At 68.0% G+C, this 24,756-nt stretch overlaps 1 protein-coding gene across 1 annotated transcript in view; it reads right to left on the bottom strand.

The window, feature by feature from the left end:
* The window catches only part of KCNQ1 (potassium voltage-gated channel subfamily Q member 1), a 217,301-nt gene that overhangs the window by 157,389 nt on the left and 35,156 nt on the right, over positions 1–24,756 (bottom strand). Inside the window, exons 3-10 of the mRNA XM_070427109.1 lie at positions 14,061–14,187; positions 13,558–13,636; positions 13,113–13,209; positions 12,454–12,594; positions 5,644–5,754; positions 4,386–4,481; positions 3,564–3,686; positions 2,711–2,855 (exon numbers count right to left, since the gene is read on the bottom strand). Of these exons, the coding sequence (XP_070283210.1) occupies positions 2,711–2,855; positions 3,564–3,686; positions 4,386–4,481; positions 5,644–5,754; positions 12,454–12,594; positions 13,113–13,209; positions 13,558–13,636; positions 14,061–14,187 (919 nt within the window). The remainder of the gene's footprint in view (positions 1–2,710; positions 2,856–3,563; positions 3,687–4,385; positions 4,482–5,643; positions 5,755–12,453; positions 12,595–13,112; positions 13,210–13,557; positions 13,637–14,060; positions 14,188–24,756) is intronic.

Raw genomic sequence — 24,756 nt, 5'->3', positions numbered from 1 at the left:
GATGCTCTATCCACTGAGCCACACCGGTCAGGGCGGGACAGTGCGGTTTTAATGGGTGCGGAGCGACGGACCTGCACAACGGGCGTGGGGTGGGGTGGGGGTGGGGCTGGCTCCTGTCTGCTGTTCAAGAAGCACACGCATCGGTGTCCCGGCCACGGACCCCTGAGCAAACGTGCAATGTCGGGGCAGAACACGCTTCTGGCGCGGGTCAAAGGGCGTCCGCGTCTGCCTTTCACGGAAGTGGCCGTGCGGGCCTCCCCGGCGGTCGCCCCCGTACGCGCTTTCCCACAGGAGCGCCTGGGGTGCGCCCACCCCGAGGGCGCTATCAGATGCTTTCGTATTTAGTAATCAGATAAGTAAGAAATCCCAGCGCCTGGATTTGTATTTCTCTTATCATAATGCCACTTATCAGCATCTTTTCATCCCTAAGACTGATCGGTATTTCCTTTCCTGGGAACTGCTTTTTCCCGGCTCCGGCCCTTTCTCCCCATGATTTACAAGAGCTGTGCAGCACGGCGATAAAATTAGCCCTGGCTCTTTGAAACGAGGGGCAGCTCTGCTCCCAGAAGGATTTCTGGTTCTTTTCTTGCTTTGCAAAATATTTTTATTTTGTATGCTTTTCTCGTGGAGGCAGAATGGACACGTAACGAACTACACGCGTTTAAAGTGTACGATTTGGTCACTTTTGACACAAGATGAGACCATCGCCACAGTCAAGGTCATGGACGTACCCCCCCCCCCCCAACACTTGAGTTTCCTGTGTCCCGCGGACGCCTCCCCAAAACTGTCCCCAGGCTCCCCCATCCCTAGGCGACCACTGAACTTGTCCCTCTACAAAGGTCTGCATTTTCTGGGTTTTATACGAGTAAAAGAAGAGAGTTTGTACTCTTTTTTTTTAGTCTGGCTTTTCTCACTCATATTTATTCTGAGCCCTGCCGATGCTCAGCTGGTTAGAGCACCATCCGGACACACCAAGGTTGCAGGTTTGATCCCCCGTCAGGGCTCATACAAGAATCAATCCACGAATGAATGCATCAATAAGTGGAACAACAAACCTCTCCCCCTCTCTCTCTCTCTCTCTCTCTCTCTCTCTCTCTCTCTCTCATCAATAAAAAATAATAATTACTATTTTGAGATTCACCCAGGCTATCATGCACATTAATCATTTATTTCTTTTTTTAAAATATATTTTTATTGATGTCACAGAGGAAGGGAGAGAGAGAGAGGGAGAGAGAGAAAGAGGGGGAGAGAGAGAGAGAGAGAGAGACATCCATGATGAGAGAGAATCACTGATCAGCTGCCTCCTGCACGCCCCACACTGGGGATCGGGCCCGCAACCCGGGCCTGTGCCCTTGACCAGAATCGAACCCAGGACCCTTCCGTCTACAGGCCGATGCTCTATCCACTGAGCCACACGGGCCAGGGCCCTGCATAGTTGATTTCTGTTTGTGTGTGAGGAGGACTCCATTGTATGGAGACGACAACTTTAAAACCATGTTCCAAAGCTGCTGGGCTTCTGGGTCCCAGTTTTCCTACAACTGCCATGAAGCCCTCCGTGCAGGTGAGGGGCGTGCGTCTGCGGGAGGGGGTGGCGTCAGCCTGACCCTCCTGTCCGCTCGCCCACAAGTACACCTGCCAGGCTCAGCCGTCGGACCGAGCAGGGCTGCGGGCGCCCCACAGGGAGCTGGGCCGTGGAGGGCCGGCTGATGGGTTGCCCGCGCTGGGGAAGAGAACCAGCCGTGCAGAGCCACACGCCCGGCGCCGACCTTCCGGGCACGGACGCCTCATCAGCATGCGGCGGGCGCGCTGTGCGCCGGGCAACGCACGGCTGAATGGACGCAGCGCCGGCTCCGCAGTCACCGACGGAGGAGGCCTCTCCCCGCACCCAACCTGCGCATTAGCATCCGCAGAAAGCCCCCATTTGCATCCCGACAATGGCCCTGCCCCCGAGCCCAGCCGTGGGGCACCGGGCATCTGTGGGCACAATTGTCCTTTGTGCCACTCCGGCAGCAGCGGGAGCACGTCCCGGGCTCACCGGCGACGCGGCTGGGCCAGAGCCGCAGCCAGACGGCACGTGATGCGGCCACAGGCAGCCCGGGGCCCCTCGGGGTGGGTGCCCGGCTCCGTCCCGCCCGCCCGGCTCCCAGGAGGATGCCCACGGCAGTGCCCCTCCCCCCAGCACAGCGGCTGAGGCCCCTCCCAGCGCACTGGCCGCCTCCTGCCAGGGGCGATTACAAGGTACAGAGGACACAGCGGGGTCCCCTGCCCGTGAACCAAGTGCTGGGTGGGCCGGGCACCGTCCCCGTGGGTGCGGAGGGTGAAGGACAGGAGCTCGGCCACACTGGGGACAGTGCCACCGTCCTCACAGCCACGGGCACCCGTGGGTCCCAGGACCAGGTCCGCGAGGGGAGGGGTGGGCCTGGGAGCGACAGTGAGTGGAGTGCCCGGTGCCCACGGCCCTGGTAGGGGTCTGTGTGGGGGCCACCCCCTCGGCTGACTTGGGGCACCAGCCACAGTAGGACTCAGGCGCCCAGGAGTTAGAACAGAACGGCTGGAAGTAGGGGCCGGACTCTGAGGCAGACGCCGGCCCCGCGGGCCAGCGCCAGGCCCTGGGGCCCCTGACCCACCCGGGATGGCAGGGTCCTGGGAGGAGTGGGCAGGGGTCCGAGCCGCGCCCGCCCCGCTCAGCCTCCCCCGGGAGGGGCCTCACCGGCACTGTCGTAGCCGTCGGCGGAGAAGGGGTCCAGCCGCCGCTCCTCCGAAGCCGGGTCGCACGTGATGTGCGGGATCGAGAACGTCTTCTCTCCCGGACTCACCCCGTTGTCCTTGTCCAGTTTGAACTTCTTCTTCTTCACCTAAACCCCCAGCACGGACAGTAAATTGGCGGCTCCTGGGAGGCTCCCGCCGGCCTCGGAACGCCCGGGCCGGGGGCCCGGCCCCAGCGCCCTCCCGCCCAGCGTGGGCTGGGGCACCGTGGGCTGCCCTGTGGGGGCTCGGCCCCGTCTCAGCCCCGAGAGCTCACGGCCAGGGGGCAGGTGGACAGACGGACGTACAGGAACACGCCAGGGCATGGGGACCAGGGCTGGGCCCCCGGAGGCTCAGGCACGTGAGGGAGATCTATGGGGCCAGCCCAGACCGCCCGGAGGACGTGCCCTGGCGGAAGGAAGGGCACAGGCCGCGTGGGACCCTGGGAGAAGGTTCCGGCCAAGGGACGGCGGGTGCAGAGGCTGCAGAGGGAGCTGGACACTGAGGCGGGTCCCCCAGGGAGGGAGTGGGCGGCAGCGGGGCCGTCCACCCGCCACTCCCCACGGCAGCCCCACCTGCTCGGAGCCTCCCGCTATCCTGGCTGTGACCTCAGCCCAACACCGGGGCCCCTCAAGGGCCTTCTCCCACAGCCGTCCCGCCTGGGGACCCCCCTCTGGCCCGCCCGCCGTGGCCTGGAGTCTGGAGACACTGGGATGGCGGGGTCCGGCATGGGTGTCCCCCCAGTGCCCGGGGCTGACACACAGTCCCCGCCTGCCGACGCCGGCCCGTCCTGGGATGGGGGGGGGGGGGGCGGGTACCATGGCCGACTTCTTGGGCCGGGGGCTGGGGGAGAGCAGCGTGTGGCCTCGGGGTGGCTTCCGCACGTAGATCTTCCAGGTGGCGGAATCGGGGTTCTCGGCCGCGTAGCACCTCCACGCCATCTGGAACCAGAGGGAGAGGCTGTCACCGGCCGAGCCGGCCGCGGGGGCCCCGTGCGGAAGCTGCAGCCCCCACCTTGCCGTGTGCCAACCCCCACCCCCGCTGCAGGACAGCAGGGCCTCCCTTGCCGGCCCCTCGCCTCCCCAGCCCCCCGAGGCAGCGGGCAGAGCACGCCTCGCACTGGGGGCGGCGGCCCAGACCGCAGGGGCCTTGGACTGTGTGCGATCCTCCTTGGGGGCCCGTGGCTGCCTCTCCCTGAGGCGCCACAGCGAGGGCAGGGGCGGGGCAGAGCCGAACGGCTGGGCTCCCTCCAGCGAGGATGCCAGGGGCTGTGGGGGCACCAGGCGGGACGGAGGAGCGGGCCCGGGGGCTGGCGGGAGGTGAGGCTGAGTGGCCGGGAGGCAGAGGCCCCGAGGCCCAGTGCCCGCTCTGGACGGGCCGACTCAGAGGAGGGCGGCCGTGCGCCACGTGTGGGGGAGGGGCAGCGGGGCCTGGTGTGAGGCTGCGTCCTGGGCCCTGTCGTGTTGGCCACGGAGCCTGCGGGGGGCCGGGGGGGGGGAGGTGGGAGGTGCTGGCTGGCGGGGCTCCTGGGGCAGGGACACCACCTGTGGGGGACCCCACACCCACCGGCACTCGGCGCCGTGCCTGCGGGGATGGCCCCCAGGCCCTGAGCACCCGGGGCCGCCAGGCGGGCCCCTCACCTGGATGAGCGAGGCCGCCGCCGGGATCTGCCGGTTGAAGTGCTTCTGCCTCTGCTTCTGCTGCACCTTCAGGGCGAACCCCGACCCGAGGATCCCCTGGGAGAGACGGACCCGCTCCAGCCTGCGCCCGGCCCCAGGGCCCGCGTGGCCAGCCCCAGGGCCCGCGTGGTCAGCCCCAGGGCCCGCGGGGTCAGCCCCAGGGCCCGCGTGGTCAGCCCCAGGGCCCGCGGGGTCATCCCCGGGCAGAGGGCGGCCCGTCGGGGGAGGGCCCTGCTGGACCCGGAGGGCTGACGGCAGGGACCCGGTCCTCACGCAGGGAGCCCCCCGTCCGCGGAGGGTCAAGGCGTACGAGACACGTGCACACACACAACACTGCGCTGTGGCTGTGACGTGCGTGCACCACGCACAGTATCCACAACACACGTGCAATGCGTGTGCACCACGTACACACAGGACACGGGTACAGACACAGCCCGTGTCCGGGCGCAAAGCATATGCAAATACACACTATGCGTGCACCTGAGACACACATGCACATGCATTCCACGCGCACACCCACCACGGTACACAGCACACAGTGTGCACACACGCACGCAGAGTGACCCCGATTTACCCTTGGGTCACGTTTACCCCTAGGCTGTGGGTTCCAGGAAGGATGTGGATCAAGGCTCCTCCCAGGCCACAGTGCAGGGCCTCGTGCTCCCTCACCAGGTACCCACGGGGCAGTCACTATTGGGGTTCACCCTACCCGCTGGGGACTGAATGAGCCGGCTGCACCCCAGTGTGCAGGGAAAGGCCTCTCCAGCCGCCTCTCCACTGGGGCCCGGGCAGGAAGCTGGGCTTCTCGTGTTTTGTCCCACTAAGCAGTCTGCTCACAGCAGGACACTGCACACAGTGGGGCTCTGCTCACAGTGGGACCCTGCACACAGTGGGGCCCTGCTCACAGTGGGGCCCTGCACACAGTGGGGACCCTGCACACAGTGGAACCCTGCACACAGTGGGGCCCTGCACACAGTGGAACCCTGCACACAGTGGGAACCCTGCACACAGTGGGGCCCTGCTCACAGCAGGACCCTGCTCACAGTGGGGCCCTGCACACAGTGGGGCTCTGTACACAGTGGGGACCCTGCACACAGTGGGGACCCTGCTCACAGTGGGGCTCTGCACACAGTGGGGCTCCGCACACAGTGGGGCCCTGCTGGCCTGGAGCCCAGGGGAGGCTGGCGAGCAGCGGAGACACCCCATGCAGAGCACCTACCGCTGGGAGCGCGAAGAAGGAGATGGCGAAGACGGAGAAGCAGGAGGCAATGGTCTTCCCGACCCACGTCTGGGGCACCTTGTCCCCGTAGCCGATGGTGGTGACCGTGACCTGTGCAGGGAGCGGGGGAGAGGGGACAGCGGTCAGCAGTCGAGGCCCCAGAATCCAGCCACGGGCATCTGTCTCGCCTAAACCACCTCCACCCACCACCTCCACCCCACGAGCAGGGCCAGGCGGTCTCGGCAGGACTCTTCCTGTGCTGCCCTACTAAGTGGTCTGCGCACAGTGGGGACCCCACCCGGCCAGTGCGCACAGGGTGGTCGGGATCTCCACGCTGCGCGCTGCTCCTGGGCCCGCTCACCGGGTGGGCACGGGCCTGGTGCCAATGGAAACCAGGCCGCGTGGACATGCAGGCCTCCCGCCCGCGCCTGCCTCACCCTGGAGGAGGCTGCCACCGGGCCACCTACGTCGCTGTGCACGGCCCCCCGGAGGCCGGCCCGCGACGAGAGCCGGACGGATGACACCACTTCCTGACGCCGCCAGCACCACATGTTTCTGTGTCCTTTCCTCCCGAGAAGCAGCCGCAGCCCAGTCCTCCTCCCGTCTCGGGGGCCTCCGTCCCAGGCTGCGGAGTGACAATGGGGCTGGGGCTCCCCCGCTGCGGCCGGCCTCCTGCTGCCACCTGAGTCCCCGCCCCCCATGGCCCCCAGGCTCCAGCGTGAGCTGACAGGGACGTGCTGTAGGGACTCCGGAGCCCACCCAGGCGGGGCCGGCTGCTCGCCCCCCGGCCCAGCCCCGAGCTGCCCCCGAGTCTGGGTTTTCCAGGGCCCGGCTCGAGCCTGGCCAGGGGACCACAGATGCCCCGAGCCCCCGCTGCCCTCGGGCGCAGCTCACACCTGCACACAGGACAGCAGGCTCGGTGCCGAGTGTCCCTGTGGCTCCGGGGCCGTGGGAGACCTCCTGGCCGGCCCTGCTGCCCGTGGACTGGCCGGCCTGGGCCTGGGCAGCGGCTTCTCCCTGTGGGATGCCCGGCCGAGGTCTGCGGGGGGCCTCCCTTCGATCCCCGGCCCCGTGGGCCCATGTGGGGAGTGGGGTCATGGAGGCAGGTCCTGGCAGGCCCCTGAGCAGCCGCTGTCCCCCTGAAGGTGAGGCCCTCACAGGCCCCACGCGACACGGTGACGGCGCAGAACCTGGGAGCGAGGCGAGGCCGGCGGGAAGCGGGCCGGAAGGAGGCACGGGACTCGGAGACACAGCAGGTCCCACGCCGGCACCGAGCAGCCCCGGCCGGCCCCATCACGTGCACGCACGGCGGACACCACGCCTGCGCAGCCACGTGCAAGGGCCTGGCGTGCAGGAGGGTCACACGGCACCCACGTGCATGCACAGCACACCACACACGCACACACGGCAGGGTCACACAGAGCGGCTGCTGCCACGTCGAGCCCGACCCCCCGGGCACACTCAGACGCGAGCCCTCGCACCCACGTCGCATGCGCACGCACCTCGCACCCAGAGCAGAGCCAGGGGCCTCGGGGTGGAGACAGACCCCCCCCCCATGCGGCCACAGGCAAGGCTGGGGGCGGGTGGCCGATAAGGGGACCCTCGGGGAGCCCAGGCCTCCTGGTCGGCGGGCTGTCCTCCCAGGAGGGAGGGCCTGGGCCCCACGTGGACGCTGGGCCGCAGCTGCCTCCCAGGGCCGGGCCCCCGGAGCAGAGGCAGCGTTGGGCCTGCACACGGGCGCCGCCCCCCCACCCCCTGCGCCCCGCCCCGCCCTCTCTGGGAAGTAGAGGCCTCCTTCAGAAGTTGGTTTTATTTACGTGAACAGGCATTATTAGCAGATAAGGAGCATCTCCTATTTTTAAGGAGTTACCACGGAGGCATTTAAAAGCCCCTCCGCTTCCTAACGGGCTCGGCAGCAGCAGACAGAAGCCACGTGGACACACGCTCTCCGGGACTTCGATCATCAAGAGTGAAAAGCTCCTGACGAGGCCTCAGGGCAGGGGGACCTCAGAGACAAGGCGGCGGGGGGGCCGGGGGGGGCACCCACACCTGGGCACCGAGGTTAGGGCGCCCGGAAACTCAGGAAACTGATCACAATTCCTGCAAGAACCCAGCGACGGAAGTGAGGGAAGGAAGGGCTGAGGGGCAGCGGGACGGGCGGCGGGCAAGGGCGCCCGAGACCACCCCCCTCGGCACGGGAGCCCCGCTGGGCCCTCGTGCCGGCCCCGCCCAGGCCTGGCCCCGCCGTCCGCGAGGTGCAGGGGCTGCCGGCCGGCTGGACAGCACAGGTGGGGGTGCCCGGGCCGGGGCTCCCCCACCCCCATGGAGAGCGCAGGCCCAGAGCCGGGCAGGCCGGGCCTCGGACCCTGTCACAGACCCTCTTTGTCAAGTTAACGACCTCCTCCCGCCTTTGAGGAAACGGCCGACCCCACGGCTGTTTGTTTTTCCGGAGCTCGCAGACACAGGCAGCTCAGGAATGGGCCTCGCCCCCGCCGCTCGGAACTCGCCCCCGACGCGGCGCTAGAATGCAGATCGGCACGTCCGCGGGGCCCACAGACCCGGGCGGCGGGGGCGGGGGGACACGGCGAGGCCACCGCGGCCTCTCCCGGGCGCCGGGACGCTCAGACGTGGCCACACGGACCGGCCGGCCCGTCCCAGGGCCGCGGAGCGCCCTCGTCCTCCCAGGAGCCTCTGCTGCTCCACGTCCCTTCCGAAGGACAGGGTGCGAGAGGCCCGTCAGCCCCCCCCCCCCCCCACGCACCCCACGCTCTGCCGAGGCGCTGGGCCGGCACCCCTGCAGCCTCCTCCTGCGAGCAGCACCCTGCAGGCCGCCCTCCGGGGCCCGAAACCTGGACCCCGCTGGGCAGGAGGTCGGCCCGCGGCCACCGCACAGGCCGGATGCATCCGGGAATGGCACGGCCGTCTTCCCAGGGGGGAGGGTGGCCAGGAGCAGGACCCCGAGGGGCTCCCACGGGTGGCACGTCCACTTGACAAACTGGCACCGAGGCCCTGAGTGAGGGGGAAACTGAGGCAGGGGGCAGGCACTGTGCCCGAGGTGCCACCGCTGGGGAGGGACCGAGCTGGCGTGACCGAGGCCAGCCCGGCCCCAGACGCCACACCAGGATGCCAGGAAGGCCGGGCCGCAGAGCTGAGGCCAGCGGCTGCCCGCCTCACCGTCCAGACCTCGCCCAGCCTCCAGCCACCCACCTGCCCAGAGGAGGCCGGGCGGGTGGCAGGACCCTCGAGGCCAGAGGGCTAAGGAGTGTGACGGGACGCTGGCAACCATAAACACTTTAGTGTGAACTAGCTTGCTCTGGGCCATCCTGAGCGAATGGCTTTGGGCCCTGCCAGGAGAACGGTGACTGGTAGCTGCCCCCTAGAAGGTACCGCCAGCCTTTCCTGCGTCCCTGCTGGGCGCCGGGTGCCCAGGCTTCCTGTGCGCTCACTCACATCGCTCCCCCACGATCCATGGAAGCAGGTGCTCATCTTACACCCACTTCACAGATGGGCCCAGCGAGGTGGGGTGAGCCGCCCGGGCCACACAGCGGGTCAGTGGTGGAGCTCAGATGCCGCCCCGCGGCTGGCTTTGGCCCCAGGCTCCTGCCCACCCGGTCACGCGCCGCGTCCTGTCTCGCGGTGTCTCTCCTGATGCCGTCATCGCTTCTCTCCCCCGGGCTGGAGCTGGCAAGCTCTTACCCTCGCTGACATGTGCTGAACCCCACCCCCCAAAATCAATCCTGCACACGACCCTCACTGCGCACCCCCAGGTGTCCGCCAGGGGGCAGGTCGTGAAGCTGCCTTGTAGACTCCTACTCATCCTGCAAAACCCAGCTGTAAAGGCCCTTCCTTGGGGAGGGCCCTCTGGCTAGGCTCCCATAATCCAGAGTGACCGCCCCCCCCCCCACTACATGGTCCACAGGCACAGGGCTATGCGGGGGCCGCTGGCAGCCTGGGTTCTTGGGGACCCTCAGGTCCCCCCAGGCTTCCCCCAGAGGAAGGGCCTGGGCGGGCGGGCTCTGAGCACTGGGGTGGGGGCCTGGCTGCCACCCCTGGGGCCACGGGCCTCCGTTTCTTCAGCTCCAATGAGGTCCTGACGCTGGTCCCACCCAGGGCTTCTGCCTGAGTGTCTGGGAGGCCCTGTCCTCACCCAGGCGCCCACTCGGCCCCAGAGCCCTCTGACCGCCCCCTGCCAGGATGCCAGGCAGCCCGCGAGGCCGGAGCTGCTGGGCCGCGTGGCGGAGGGCGTGAGCGGCAGGCAGACCAGTCTACATGGCGGCCGAGGGGCAGGGCCGGCTTCCCGTGTTTTCACTCTGGACTCTAAATTTAGATCCCGGGAAACCAGAGCCCAGCGGCCTCCGATCGGAGACCCCGGGGCACGAAACAGAGGCGCCCGTGTGTCAGAGCCCGTCCCCGCCGCCCCGGCTCGAACACAAACACTCGCGTTTTGTTCCAGGGGCGAAGGAAAAAGTCTTCCGTCCTCCCCACACCCAGCGGCCGGGTGTGGGGCGCCGCACGTGGGGGAGCGGGGAGCGCTCACACCAGAGGGGCGTCCCCACCTCGGGGGGGGGGCAGGGGGCACCGGCCACAGAGCCGGCCCCTTCGCCGCGCAGAGCGGGAACTGGGGCTGGGCACTGTCCCAGGGAGTCCACCCGGACGCCTGCTGTCCTGGCTGAATAGTGTCCCCTGAGATGTGTGTCCACCCGACCCCCAGACTGTGAGCGCCCGTGGACACAGGGCCCTCGTCACGGAGGCTGAGGAGGGGGTGACCCAGTTATCCCCGACCAACGACGGGTGTCCCCGCAAGAGACAGAAGATGCGCCACACGCCCAGAGGGTCCCGGGGCCCCCAAAGCTGGAGGCGGCAGGGGGACCCTCCCCAAAGCCTCCGGAGGGAGCGCGGCCCCCCGACACTTAGAGGACAGCCTCCTGGCTTCCAGGCCTGGGGAGCATGCGGCCGCTGTGTAAGACCCCGTGGGGGACCCCGGGACCCTGGGACAGCCCGATGCCAGGCAGAGCCACCCCGAGGCACCGGCTCCTTCACTCATTCGTTCACCCGGCAACCACCAGGGCTGACTGGCGGGGGCACTGGGCCACCCCTGGCTCCTCTGGCCCTTGGGGCCCACGCGGCCTCCCAGGGGGCTCCCGGCTCCAGAGGGGACGCAGCGGACGGCACTCAGACCCTGACGCCCGACGCCCGACGCCCACTGTTGGGTCCGCTCCCCGCGCCCGAGCAGCTGGTCTGGCTCCTGGGCGGCCCCGGCATGCAGATCAGAAATGGCCCGGCCGGTGACCCTGGCCCTGTCCGGGGTACGGGGTCCCCACCACCCAGTGGGTAGGAGCCCCCCGTCTCTCAGGGCTGGGCAGGGGGGGAGGTGCCCGCTCGCATGTGGGGTGGGGGGCGGGGGGTGGACGCAGCCGGGACACAGGAAGCCGATGCACAGCAACTGCGCGGTCACAGATGCCACTGGCCCGGAGCCCCCGAGACGCGCCAGGAACACAGCCCATAACTCAAGCCGCGGGGGGCACCCGGACAGCTGCAGGGGCAGCCGCTGCGATGAATGGGAGCTGTTTGCCCCCGGGCCCGGGTGTCAGGGGCCCGGGCGGCCCAGGGCCCGGCGGGAACAATGGCCAGGCCAGGGCCCACGGTGGCCGAGGCTGGGGCTGCAGCTGACGGCGAGGCCTGGGGCACCGGTGCCAAGCCGGGCACAAAGGGGCCGTTTTCCTGGCCGGCGGGCGGATGTTTGCACAGGTGTGGGAGTGGGCGCGCCGCCGTGCCGAGGGCGGGGGCCGGAGGCCTCGCTGCCCGCAGCTCCAGGAGCCGCGAGGAGGTGGGGGCGGCGCCCAGCCCGGCCGAGCCTCAGCCTTCACCCATGTGCTTCCGGCCCTGGGAGCCCTTCGCCCCTCACCAGGGCTGGAGCCCCCCTGCCCACCACAGGCCAGCTCGCTGCCGAGGGCGAATCCCCCACCAATCCTGCAGGGGCTGCCACCCTGGACCTGAGGGGCACAGACCTATGGGAGGGAGGCCGCCAGGGCCAGGGCCAGGCCGTGCCCACCCAGAGCTGGGCCAGCAGGCCCTCGCCTTCCCTGAGCAGCCTGGCACGTTGGAAGCTTCCAGAAAACACACGGTCTCCACCAATGTCAGGAGCCCTGTCTGGGAGCCGGGCCTCATGGGCGGGGAGCCGGGAGCAGCAAAGGCACGTGCCTGCCCGGAACCAAGAGGGCCTCTGCCCCCGACCATCTGAGAGGGGTGCCCGCTGTGGGGGATGGCGGGGAGCCCTGGAGAGAGGGGGCCCTCCTTCTCGGAAGGAGAAACACGCGGGCAGGGCACAGGCCCTGCCCCTGCCCAGTGCCCCTTGGACCTGTGCTGTCCCCAAGGCCCGGGCCCACCTCCCGCAGGCTGCCACCCTCTCGTCTCCCTGGTCTGAGCAGGCCTGGGTGCCCCCCAGCTCAGGGGCTCCTGCTGGGCCACTCGCCTCCTAGGCCGCGAGCTCACGCAGCCCCCGAGCGCTGTGCCCCGGGGAAGGGGTGTGGGAGACCCGGCCGCACGCCTGGCCCTCGCACGCCTGGCCCCACCGCTGGTGGCCGCACGCCTGGCCCTCGCACGCCCAGCCCTGCGCAGGCGGCGTTTCCGGCTTTGGGGCTCGGAATCCCCATCGATGAGGCATCGAGTCTTGAGAACCCAGAGCCCAAGGGCCACAGAGCGACATCCTGCCCCCGTCTCTGTCCAGGCCCCGGGGTGGGGGGGTGGACGGAGGGGAGCAGAGGCCGCGCAGCCCCCACCACACAGACCGCCCGCCCGAGGCCGACCTACCACTCCCCACCACAGGGCGTCGGCGTAGCTGCCGAACTCCACGCGGCCCGCCTCGTTCACGGCGTCCTTCTCGGCCAGGTACACGAAGTAGGAGGAGAAGATGAGGCCCAGGAAGCCGATGTACAGGGTGGTGATCAGCTCCTGGGGGAGAGGGCGGGTCAGCGGGCAGCGCGGGTGGTGGGCCGGGGCGGAGGGGGGGCGGTGCACGCGGCCACCAGGCCCCACGGCACCCAGACGGGGACGTGCCATCTCCACTGCGCCTCCCACGCGGACCCTGTGCTTTGCAATGACTACTTCTCACAACTCTCGTCGCAGACAGCGGTGGGGCCCCAGCCCCAGGAGCCGGCAGGCCCACCGTGGCCTGGGCACACGGCCTGGGCGGCACGGGCTCCCCTGGCCGCCCGGCTCCCTTCCTGCGGCGTCGAGGGCGGGCGGGGACATGGGAGCAGCAAAGGCACGTGCCGGCCTGGAACCACGAGCCCCCACCGTCCCCCGGGCTGGTCTTGGCCCGGCTTTAGGTTCGGAGCCTCTGGACCGTCCCCACGTCACCTGGCTGCCCTGTCCTGTGCCCGACAGTCCCTTGTCCCCACACGGAAGGAACGGGCACCCCATCAGATTGGCAGGCCGCTGTCCCCGCCCCGCCCTGCCCCCGGGCCCACCTGACGGTGGATGAAGACCACGGAGCCCAGCAGCCTCCAGGTGCCACCCTGGCGGTCCACGTGCAGCATCCGCAGGATCTGGAGGAAGCGGATGCCCCTGCGAGGAAGAAGCCGGTGTCCCCTCCGGGCAGGTCCCCGCCGGGCGGGCCCACAGCCCCCAGGCGCCTCCCTCCAACTGGCCGTGAGCCGCCACTCACCGCGCGCACCCCCTCGTCCCCTCGCCCTTCCCCGAGCCTGGGCCAGACCTGCACGGTCCTCCCCCCGCCCCCCACCCTCGGCCACCTCCGGCCGGATCCCCCGCAGTTTACAGAGGAGCAGACTGAGGTCCGTGGATGGTTAGGTCACAGCCCAAGTCCGGAGAGTGAGGGGGAGCTGGGCCGGGCCTGCATCCCTAACTCAGCTCAGCCGGGGCCCGGCCCGGCCCGAGAGCCTGCAGCCGGCGTACCTGATGGCCGAGGTGGCGAACACCTGCCCCTTGGAGCCCACGCAGAGGACCACCATGGAGGCCACAACCACGATGAGGTCTGCGGGCGGAGAGTTCCCGCGTCAGCAGCCCGGCAGCCGGCTCCGCGGAAAGAGCCTGGCGGGTGGGGGGGACGGGGTCCCCCAAAGGGACTGTCCCGGCACCTGCAGAGCCCACCCGGCCCACCCCCAGGCCGGCCTGCAGGCCGCTAAGGGCAGCAGGCACCCCGCTGTGCCGAGTTCGCCCCAAACCCCTGTCCCGGGAGCAGCGCCTGAGGGCAGGGGGCTGGGCGCTGAGGCTGGCTCCTGTGCTGGGGGGCCCGGGAGTCACCCCGCTGGCCTCGGGTCCTGCCTGTCAAGGGCAGTGGAGCCCGGGGACTCCCCCGGAGGCACTCAGGGTGGGGGTCCGCCCTGCCCGATCCGCCCTTCCTGGGGCGCTGGCCTGGAATCTCAGGGGACGCTCCCGCGGGGACAGACGGGACTCACCGATGATGGAGATGGGCTTCCGGGCGAAGCGCAGCCGCCCCCAGACGCCCACGTACTTGCTCCGGCAGCCGGCGGACCAGAGGCGGACCACGTACTCCGTCCCGAAGAACACGACCAGCACGATCTCCTGTGGGGACAGAACCGTGACCTAGCCTCGCGGCCGCCCCGCCACCCATTCCGCAGCCGCACCGGGGCCCTGCCCGCCCAGGCCACCTGCAGTGGGAGCCCTGCTCTTCAGACCAGGCGCAGAGGGCGTGCCCCCGGGGCTCGGCGCAGCTCTGGGTCGGGAAGGTGCCCCGGCCTGGCCCGAAGCTCAAGCCGTGCGGCCTCCAGGGTCGCCCGCAGCCTCGGGCGGGGAGCTGGGCCGCAGCAGGAAGGGCCAAGTGGGGTCAGAGGTCGTCACTGGCCCCGTCCGGAAAGGAGGGGCAGGGTCAATGTCGGCGGCCGTGACTGCCACGGGGGAGACCCCCGCCATCGCCCAGGCTCCGGAAAAGGCTGTGCCCCATGTCAGCCTGCAGCCGGGGACCTGGGCGAAGCCGGGCCAATACGGGCGTCTGAGTTACAGCGGATGGACGCACAGTGGACAGACGGACGATGGAGGGAGGGAGGGAGAGCGAGTGGGCGGGTAGACAAGTGAAGACAGGCGGGTGAAACTCAACTCAGAAGGCCAGCGCCTACGCCAGCCACCACGCTGGACAGCCGGGGGAAACGGGCCGATTCCTAGAAACGCAAAGCCTCCCAGGACGACACCAGGGAGAAGCAGGCCAGGCTGGACGTGCCTGGGACTGGTCAGGAGCTGGAGGCGGGCATCGGGCCCCTCCTGGGAAGGGAGAGCCCTGGGCCTCCTGCTCTGCTGGGGAAGTCCATCCGGCGCTTACAGAACCGGCACCGACCCGTCTCCGACGTTCCCCAAAAGCTGAAGAGGAGGGGACACTTTCCAACTGGCTCGGTGAGGCCAGCATCACCCCGATACCGAAGCCAAACAAAAGACACTACGAGGAAAAAAGAAAGAGAAAAAAAACCCAGAGCCGCGTCTCTCAGGAACGTGGATGAAAAAACCTTCAGTGAAACCCAGGCGCGCGCGGCCGCCGCATATTGAACAGATTAGATGCGACGACCAAGTGGGATGTGTCCTTGGAATGCAAGGACGGTTCAGCACGTGAGTATCAATCAATACCATACCTCACCCCAACGGAATGAGGGAGCAAACGCATGACCTCAGCCGGCTCGGAACAAGCGCTCGGCAAAATTCAACACCCTTTCGGGCCAAAACGCTCCACAGACGCGGAGGAGAAGGGAGCTGCCTCCATGGGGTGAAGTCACCAGAAAACCCCGCACCAATCAGCGTCTGGATGGGGAGAGGTGACAGCCTTCCCCCCGAGACCAGCAACAAGACAGGGGTGCCCGCCCCCCCCCTCTTCGACTCGACGCAGCCCCCGCCTTCCGGCCGGAGCCGGGAGGCGGGAACAGGCGGTGAGAGGCATTCAAACTGGAAAGGAGGAAGAAGACCCTGTCTGCTGGCAGGTGATGCGAACTCAGCGGGGAGACCCTCACGACCCCCCCAAACCCTGCTGGCCTAATCCACGGATCTGGCCAAGTGGGGCACGGGGTCAGCACACAGAACTCGGCGGCCTCGCGGCATCAGCGGCATTGTTTCGGCCAACAGTGGGCAATCTGCAAAGGAAGCGGCCAGCGCGGCCCTGTTTCCACTGGCATCCAAGGAGCACGAAATGCCAGGCACTCGCTTACCACAGAGCGCGTGGCCCGCACGGCACAGGCTGGGGAAGGCCGCGGGCAGAGGCGAAGGGAGGCACGTCACCGCGCACACACCCCGTCGCCGTGCCCGGCAGAGGCCGCGGCCGAGCCGGCGAGGCGGCACCACGGGGACAGCGATTCGGGGCGAACCCTCGGAGACCCCCAGAAACAGAAGAAAGGCGTCTTCAATGTTGGTGGCATCTCCCGGGGCCCCCAACAGCCCCGACAACCTGTGGTGCCTCCACACAATGGCACCGCGCTCGGCCTCAACGGGGAAGCAAATCCGGACACAGGCTCCCACAGGGACGGGCCTGGAGGGCGTTGTGCTCAGTAAGACGCGCCGATCGGGGGTCAGGCCACTGACAGCTGGTTCCCTGTCCCGTGCCCCCACCCCAGGACCCGGCGCCGGCAGGGGCGTCTGCTCCCAGGGGCCGCAGCAGCAGGCCCGCTCCCACACCCAGTGTCTGCCCTCCCGCCACGGAGCCCAGCACAGGGGCGCTGGGTGCTGCCGGCGGGCACTCACACGCTGTGCATTACGGCGGTGGGATGCCTGTGCCACCCGGCTTGTGTGTGGGCCCGGCCCGTGGGCGACGGGCGAGCCTGCGGGACGCCGCCTGCCTGCCTTTTGCAAAAATGTTCTTGGTTTGTAAGGTCGAGTCCTTCAGGGGCCGGGGGTGTGTGTGGTTGGGGACACGGGGAGACAGTGGCTGGGCAAACGGCCTCATGGCGGGCACCGGTCCCTCCTCTCTCCTCAGCTTCAGGGGCAGAGGCCTTGGCTGGGAGCTGGCTGAGCCCACGGGGCAGGGGGCACGTCCATCTGTCCACCCCCTTGCCCCGGTGGGCACTGACGCAGACACACGGAACGAAGAAGGGAGGAGGAACGGACGGGCGCACGCCGGCAGGGACGGTCTCGCTCATCTGTGTCCCGCGAATGCCCCCGATGGCATGAGGAGTGTCCGGCGCACGGCTGGCCGCCCCGCTAGCAGGCTCTTTTCTCATTTCGGGGCATTTTTAAATCACTAAACTCGTCAGCGCTTCCTAATCAGATCGGGAGCGACAGGCGTCTCGGGCGAGACCTTAAAGGAATGACCGTCGGGAGCCTCCGCCGACGGCAGCGTGACCCCCGGTTCATCCGGCCTCCACTCCGGGGACCCAGCTGCCCTGCCTTCGGGGGCGCCGGCTGAGACGCGGGACCCCTCCGGAGGGTGAGGTGTAGGAATAATTTTAAACAATGCTAATCCCCAAATCCTGTTTGAGTCTGGAATGCAGAGCCGGCCGCTGGCCGCTGGGCTCACCGTATCTAAGTGGCCCGGGCCCCCGGCTCGGCGACACGGCGACCGGCTTGCTGGGATGGGAGGGAGGCCCGAGCCTGTGACCTCCACCCGCCTCCGGTGCCCGGCAGCACAGCCCTCAGGGCCACGGCCACGCTGGTCCTCAGAACGGGCGCCCTCGGCGGGTCCTGGGGCTCCTGTGGCCGACACTCCTGGGGCTGATGTCCCGGCCAGTCCAGTCCAGGCATCGCTGGCTCGTGGTGCCACCCCTCCTTCTGGGAACACCCCTCCTCACTGTGGTTTAGGGGGGCCAGCCTCCGGCCTCAGGGCCCACCCATCATGCCCGGGGGGTCTCTGTCCTGGGAGGGATGGGCCCCAGGGAGCCCTGGGTGTGCGCCCGGTTGCCCGTGGAGATGGCCCTGAACTCTGCCCCGAAGGCGGGAGGACAGGGGCCTCGCCCACGTCAGGGGTGAGACACAGACACCCCCATCCCCCGCACTGACCCTCAGACAAAGCGAGCCTGCCTCCTGGCTGCTGGCTTCACGGATGGGCCCGGGCCGGTCTGGGCGCCAGGACTGGGTATAGACAGAGCATGGCCGCCTGCCAGAGGCCTCCCGGACCTGAGACACAGGGACGTGCGGGGTCCGAGCAGCCACCACCCCCATCCCCACCGAGGCGAGGGCGGGGACTGGGTGGCTCCCAGCGGGGTGGTCTGTATCGTTTAGAATTGTCAGTAAGGACAACGTTCCCACAGACACCCAGTTAAAAAACAGGCAAAGAACTTGAGGAGGTGTTTCTCCCGAGAAGATGCGCCAACAGCCAGCAAGCCCATGGCATCCCTCATCGCCAAGGAATCGCAGACCAGACCTCGGGAGGCGCCCCTCACACCCACAAGGGTGGCTCCATCAGAAAAAAAAAAAACAGCCCAGCCGGCGTGGCTCAGGGGCTGAGCGTCGATCTATGAACCAGGAGGTCACAGTTTGATTCCCGATCAGGGCATGTGCCCGGGTTGCAGGCTGCATCCCCAGTGTGGGGTGCACAGGAGGCGGCCGATCCATGATTCTCTCTCATCACGGATGTTTCTCTCTCCCTCCATCTCCCTCGCTCTTCCTCTCTGACATCAATACACATATATTTTTCTAAAAAGAAAGAAAGAAAGAAACAGACAATAACAAGTGTTGGCGAGGACGTGGCGAAACTGGAGCCCTGGGCGCTGAGCTGGGAACTCCTGGCCCCTCTCCGGGCGGGTGTCGGCACCGGACCCTCCGGGCACACCGTGGGCAACAGCACCTCCAGCCCTGCCGGCCGCCGTGGCCAGGAGCGTCCCCCGCAGCCGCCTCAGGCCGCGCCCCTCGCCTTCAGGCACAGTCAGCTCAGCAGGGAAGGAGTCACCGAGCTCAGGCCACGGCTGCAGCCAAGACACGGGGACGGAGCACAGAGGGCGGGCTGGGGTGCGGAAGGGGCGAGGGCTCCCCACGGTGCGGCCCCCACGGAGCCGCCCCGCGCCGGCCTGAGACTTCCTCCTCGCGGTGGAGCCTTGCCATCCGGCAGGCACACACCAGGCCACAGTCACGAGTGAGGAGCTGGGCCAGGAAGGCACGCAGGCCCCGTGGGGGGTCACGGGGTCAGGGCACGTGATCTGGAAACCCCAGGAGTCGAGATAAAGGTTTAGAAAAGCAGGTGCTCATCTGGGCTCGCTCTCCGCGCCGAGGGGAGCTGGCGATGGCTCAGGGGCTTCAGCCTCGTAGGGATGAAGGGCCGCGGCCGCCTTATCTGCCACTTCCTTCTCATCAGCCTCGTCCTGGGGGGACTTCAGGGCGTGGCGTCCAGGGCTCCCCTGCGGGCACCTGTGCCTTAGCCGCCTGGGAGCACCGGAGCCTGAGCTGCTCACACGGGACCGAGCGGGGCCCGGGCCACACACGCTCGCCCGGACGGCCGGGCGCCCCCACCTCTGGGATGAAAGCATTGCTTTCGTTTCGGGGGTTCTGGCTGCGCAGCCAAGGCAGCCCCGTGATTCCGACCCGGGCGCCCTGCTCTGTCAGAGGAAAGGTCACCTTTCGGGGGGGGCTGGGCTCGGGGGGCTGAGGGACAGCAGGCTGGGCCAGGGCTGACCAAAAGCAGGACTCGGGTCCAGGACAGACGTCACTGCGGACCCTGGCGGCCTGTGGGTGCCGAACGTGGCCGACTCGGACCCGGCCTGGGGACCTTAGGGCGCCAGGGTGGCTCGAAGGCCTCTGGGTGCGGGGCCTGCCCACCACCTACCGGCCAGGGGAGCGCTGTAGGGCGAGGGGCTGCCTCTCCTACAGGCTCGCAGACCCGGGGGCCGGGGGGTCCCCCCAGCCGCTGGCCGGCTCGGGCAGCTGTTCCTCCCACGTGGGCCCCACTAAGCCGCAGAGGGAGCGGGCCCCGAGTTCCGGGGTCAGCTGGCCGGACGGTGCGAAGCAGGCGCGAGGGCTGCTCAAAGCGCCCTTTGTCCAGGGTCCCGCCTGCGGGCAGCTGCTCCGGCCGCGCCCCCGTGAGGCTCCTGGGCCCCCGTGACATGTGCTGGGCACAGCTGGGCCTCCGTGCACGCCGCCTCCCACCCCGCGGAGCGCCAGTCCGTCCCCCCTCTCCCCCCCGCCACAGAGTCGCCCGGCGTGGGCCAGGGCCCGGGGGCGCCCCGTGGAGCGGGCAGAGGTGGGGGTGGAGCAGGGCGGTCTGCTGGGATCCCCCTGGGACCTGACCCGCCCGGCTCCCCCGTCCACCTCCTCCTCAGCCCTGTGCTCAGCCGCTTCCCTTGCCCACAGCCCCCCACAGCCTTGGCCTGAGGTCCTGGCTGCCAACAGTGACCCTGAGAGTCTGCCCGCTGCTGCCCACTGCTGCCCACGACCTCTGACCTGCCCACCGAGCGCTGGGAGTGGTGGGAGGGGTGACCCTGGTGGTGAATGGCCCCAAGAGAGAAGTGACCGGAGGAAGGAAGGAGGACCCAGGTCCCAGCACAGGTGGGGCGGGGGGGGAGGGGGGCTGGAGGAGGGCCTCGCCCACACTTGTCTCAGGGTCCCTGCCATCAGGACCCCATGCCACCCACAACTCAGAAGACCCCTCAACATGACACCCGAGCCCCTAGGACACACCTCAGGCCCTTCACACCACCCGGCCCGGCCATCTCTCGCCGGCCTTCTCTCCCCGGCCCAGACGGCGGGACTCACCAACCCAGGGGGCCTCTCCCCCCTCCCAGCAGCTCCCCAGGCCGGGCCTGCCTTTTCCACTCGACCTGGCCCAGCACGGACCCCCAGCCCAGCGCCCACCCCAAGTGGGAAATTCCGGGGGACACGCCCACTCCTCCCGAGCCCTCGCTCTGGTCTGTGCTGCCTTCTGCAGGCTCCGTGGCCACCTGGACCGAGCCTTGCGTGCCCCCCACGTGGGCATCCGGGGGACTCCTCCGGCGGCGCTGACAGCCGTTCAGGAAGCTCTAAGAATGTGAGGATGCCCCTTGAGCAAACCCGTCCTGCGGCCGGAAGCCCAGGCGGCCCTGCTCCGGCCCCCACACTCCTCTCCGCCCCCGTCACGCCGGGGCCTGCGGACTCCTGACGCTGGTCACCAGCTCTGCGAACGGGTCGGAGCCCCTCGGAGAATCAGGACAAGAGAGAGACGCGGGGTCCTGGTCTGTGCCCGGCCCCCCATCGTGAGCCAAAGCCATCCCAGACCGCAGGCTCCCGGCTCCGCCTCCGGATAAAGATGGCCACATGGCGTGGCAGCAGGGCCCCTCGGCCACTTTAATTTCACGTGGACTCTGACGGTGCCACCGGGCCGACCAACGGCACTGACTACGGGGACTGCTGGAGGGGCCCCGCCCCAGGACCCTGCCCGCTGCACCGAGGGGTCCCGGGCACAGCAGCCCCCCCGGCACCTGGCGGGTCAGGGAGGCGGGCGTGGCCCTCTCTGGGGGCCGGACTGGGGTGACTCGCTGAGGACACAAAGGCGACGCTGCCCCAGGAACCCCACGGAAGCGCTGGGAGGCTTGGTGAACGGGTGTCCGTGTGTTTGTGTGCCAGACCATGTGCGTTTTCTCGATTGTTATTTGCTTTTAACGGGGGAACGTCACCCGTGTGGGAGCCAGCGCTGGCAAACCCAGCGAAGCGCCAGCCAGCCCCGGGCCCCGGTGTGAGCATCGCCCGCCGTCAGGCAGTGCTGGGGGGGGCCACAGCGCCGTGCTGCCACGCACAGGGCCACGCCCCAGGTCTCCACGTGGCCGCACGCTCATCCCACCCGAGAGAAATCTGGGCCGTTCGCATTTAGTGTAAAACCGGATCCGTGGTTCCTTCCCATCGTCCTTCGATGGCTGTTTCACGTGTGGCTTCTCCGCGTGGCCGGTGGCTTCTGAGCGGATGGCTCCGTCTCCCTCAGGCAGGCGGGCAGCCCTCCGGCCTCTTCCACCAGCGAGAGCCTTCCAGTCCCTAAACGCGGAGCCGAGCCTGCTCTGAGCTGGGGAGCCCCCACCCAGCCATCCTATGGGACAGGACTGTGTGTCTGATTAATTTCTTCCCTCTCCCTTCACCCCTCGGCAGCCTAGGGGGTGAATAAAGCGATATCTCCAACATCACTTCTATAGGCTTCACAGGAACCTGCATAGAAATAGATATAGATATAGATATAGATATAGATATAGATATGGATATGGATATGGATATGGATATAGATACAGATATGGATATGGATATGGATATGGATATAGATATAGATACAGATATGGATATGGATATGGATATGGATATGGATATAGATATAGATATAGATACAGACATAGACATAGACATGGATATGGATGTAGATGTAAATGTAAATGTAGATGTAGATATAGGTATAGGCATAGACAGGTATAGGTATAAGTATAGGTATATATGGATATGGATATGGATATGGATATAGATATGGATATGGATATAGATATGGATATGGATATAGATATAGATATGGATATGGATATGGATATGGATACGGATATAGATAGATACGGATGTGGAGGTAGAGGTGGAGGTGGAGATAGAGAGATAGAGAGATAGATATAGATATAGATATTGGTATAGATGGATATGGATACGGATATAGATAGACATGGAGGTGGAGGTGGAGGTGGAGGTAGGGAGGTAGGTATAGATATGGATATAGACATAGATATATAGACACAGGTACAGGTAGATTATTTATTTTTCCACAAGAAGCCTGTGTGTGGGAGTGTCTGGTCTCCTCCTGGGCAGGCCCTGGCCGCTCTCCTCAGTCAGAGTGAACCCCAGTGTCCCTGCTCCACAGGCCCACGCGCCCCACGCCAGTCCCTGCTCAGGTGGAGCTGTGCCCCCTCCAACGTCACACGCTGAGGCCCTGAGCCCGCGGCCCGTGGACGGGACTGGAAATGGGGTTTCTGCGGACGGACCCAGCCTGATGGGACCCCGACACGCACGCAGGACGGGGGGCCCCACTGAACTGAGGGCAGAGATGGGCGGGGCTTCTGGGGGCCAGGGAGCCCACAGGTCCCCGCAAACCAGCAGAAGCAGGGGTGGCGGGGGGAGGGGGGCCTGGATCAGACGCCTCCTCACGTGGAGGGAGGGCATTCCCGGGAGAGGGGCCGCCGTGCCCGGGCTGAGGGCAGGAAACGCTGGGGGATGGGGGGCGTTCAGGACTCTGAACAGCGAGAAGGTGGGGGGCTTTGGGGGAAACAGGTCCAGAACCCGCCCCCCCCCCCCCGCCCTGCTGCACGACTCGGGGCCAAGAGCCCCATGAATCACACGGGGCCTCGCACACACAGGAATGGCCGGCGGCCGCCCTGCAGTTGGTGGTGGGAGCGGGAGGCCCGTGCGGTGCCCGCGGCGGACACCCAGCGCCGTGGCCAGCTGTGCGCACATTTAGAGCAGCCCCGTCCCCCCGCCGGGCTATTCCCGTCCACCGGCCGGCCACGTGGGGACCCCTTACTGAGGGCTGTTCACCCCAAAAGAAGGCCCACCCTGTGGTCGCCACCTACCGGGGGCTGGGGCGACGGGCGGTGGCATGTGACCGCCGAGAGCCTGAGCTTCTAGAAAGTTCTATGGAAGAATTCGCCCGGAACTAGACGCCCACCAAACCCAGAGCCTCCGATGAACGGCCTTTCTAACCGTCTGGCCGAGGGGCCGGGGAGGCGTGTGTGCAAGTGGGGTTTACCGCGGCCGAGCCGAGGGCGCCCGGGACCCAGGGACCCAGGGACCCAGGGACCCAGGCGGGAGGTCGGGGAGGGGGGCCTGTGTGTGCGGGGGGCGCGCCCGTGCGGAGCGGGTGCCGTGAGTGCGCGTGTGTGCACGTGTGTGCGCCGTGCCCGCCGGGCCCTCGCTCCGCCCTGGCATCGGGGCGCGGGACGGGCGGTGCACGGAAACCGTGTTGCTCCTCAGGGCGGAGAGGGGACGGCGGGGGATTGTGCAGACTCCGCTGTTGGAAGGGCTGACACGTGAGCAGCTCGGGCCGCCTGTTGTTTTCAGGCTGGAGTTCACGGAGCGAGAGCGAGGCCGATGGCTTGCTGGGCGCGGAGGGCGGGCCCCGCATTCCGTGCCTGAGGGGGGCTGCGCCCCCAGAGCGCAGCTGGAGGCCCCCTCCCCCGTCCCCCCACCCGGCCGCCGGGCCCCGGAGCACAGCGCGGGGCGCCCGCTGGACGGCCAGCAGCCCAGGGGGCGGGGGGCCCCAGCCCGCGTTCCCTCTCCGGGCAGGGAGGAGCCCCTCCTCGAACAGCTGCGTGCGGACGCAGCAAACCCCACGGTCCCCAGGCCCCCGGGCTGACATCCATCACGAGGGGCCCCGCTCCCCAGCTGGCCGGGCTCCGCTCGCGGAAACGTGGGAACCAGCCCCTCCGAAGACACACAGGCTCCGCGGCGGCTCAGGGGAGCAGGGGCGCCCGAGGGCCGGGTCCAGGAGAGACACGGGGTCCTAACGGGGCTCCCACAAAGACAGCTCTGGGCCGGGGGCTCCGCACGTCCCCCCAGCTCTCGGGAAGGGGGGCGGCCGTCCACACGAACCCCCCGCTCCCCCCTGAGCGGGCGCCGGGCCGCCCAGCCCTCGCCGGCCCTCACCTAACGCCAAGAGCAACGCTGCTCCGGGAACACGAGCCCCAGGCAGCTCCCTCGCGACCGCAGATGCGGAGCCGCCCCGCCCGGCGCTGGCAAGCCGGCCGGGATGTGCTTGTGGAAAATGCGTCCTGACCGAGCGGCCGATGCGAGGGGGTCAGAGAGGGGCCATCTGTAACGCGCAGCAGCGAGGCGTTAGGAAGAGGGGAAGGAGGGAGAGAAGTCGGAGCTGGTGGACGCCCGGAAAGGCCCCCGGTGCCGGCGCCATGTTAACCAGCCAAGAAAGAAACACATAACCCGCTCCATCGACGCAGGGAAAACGTTTGGCAAAACCCAGCAGCCCGCTCCCAGCCGGGAAGGGGCTCCGCTGAAACCCACAAACCCACAGCCACACCCACCCCACGTGAGGGGCCGCGGCCTCCCGGCCAGGGCACCCAGCAAGAACAGACAAAAAGCAGGGAACCCGGCCGGCGTGGCTCAGTGGTTGAGGGTCAACCTATGAACCAGGAGGTCACAGTTCGATTCCCGGTCAGGGCACAGGCCCGGGTGGTGGGCTCGATCCCCAGTGGGGGGCGTGCAGGAGGCGGCGGATCCGTGGTTCTTTCTCAT

This window comes from Myotis yumanensis, unplaced genomic scaffold (assembly GCF_028538775.1).
Source record: "Myotis yumanensis isolate MYYU_CA2020_CCGP unplaced genomic scaffold, mMyoYum1.0.hap1 SCAF_10, whole genome shotgun sequence".
Lineage (NCBI taxonomy): Eukaryota > Metazoa > Chordata > Mammalia > Chiroptera > Vespertilionidae > Myotis > Myotis yumanensis.
The sequence above is the reverse complement of the archived record's forward strand: the minus strand, read 5'-3'. Positions and strand labels throughout refer to the sequence as shown.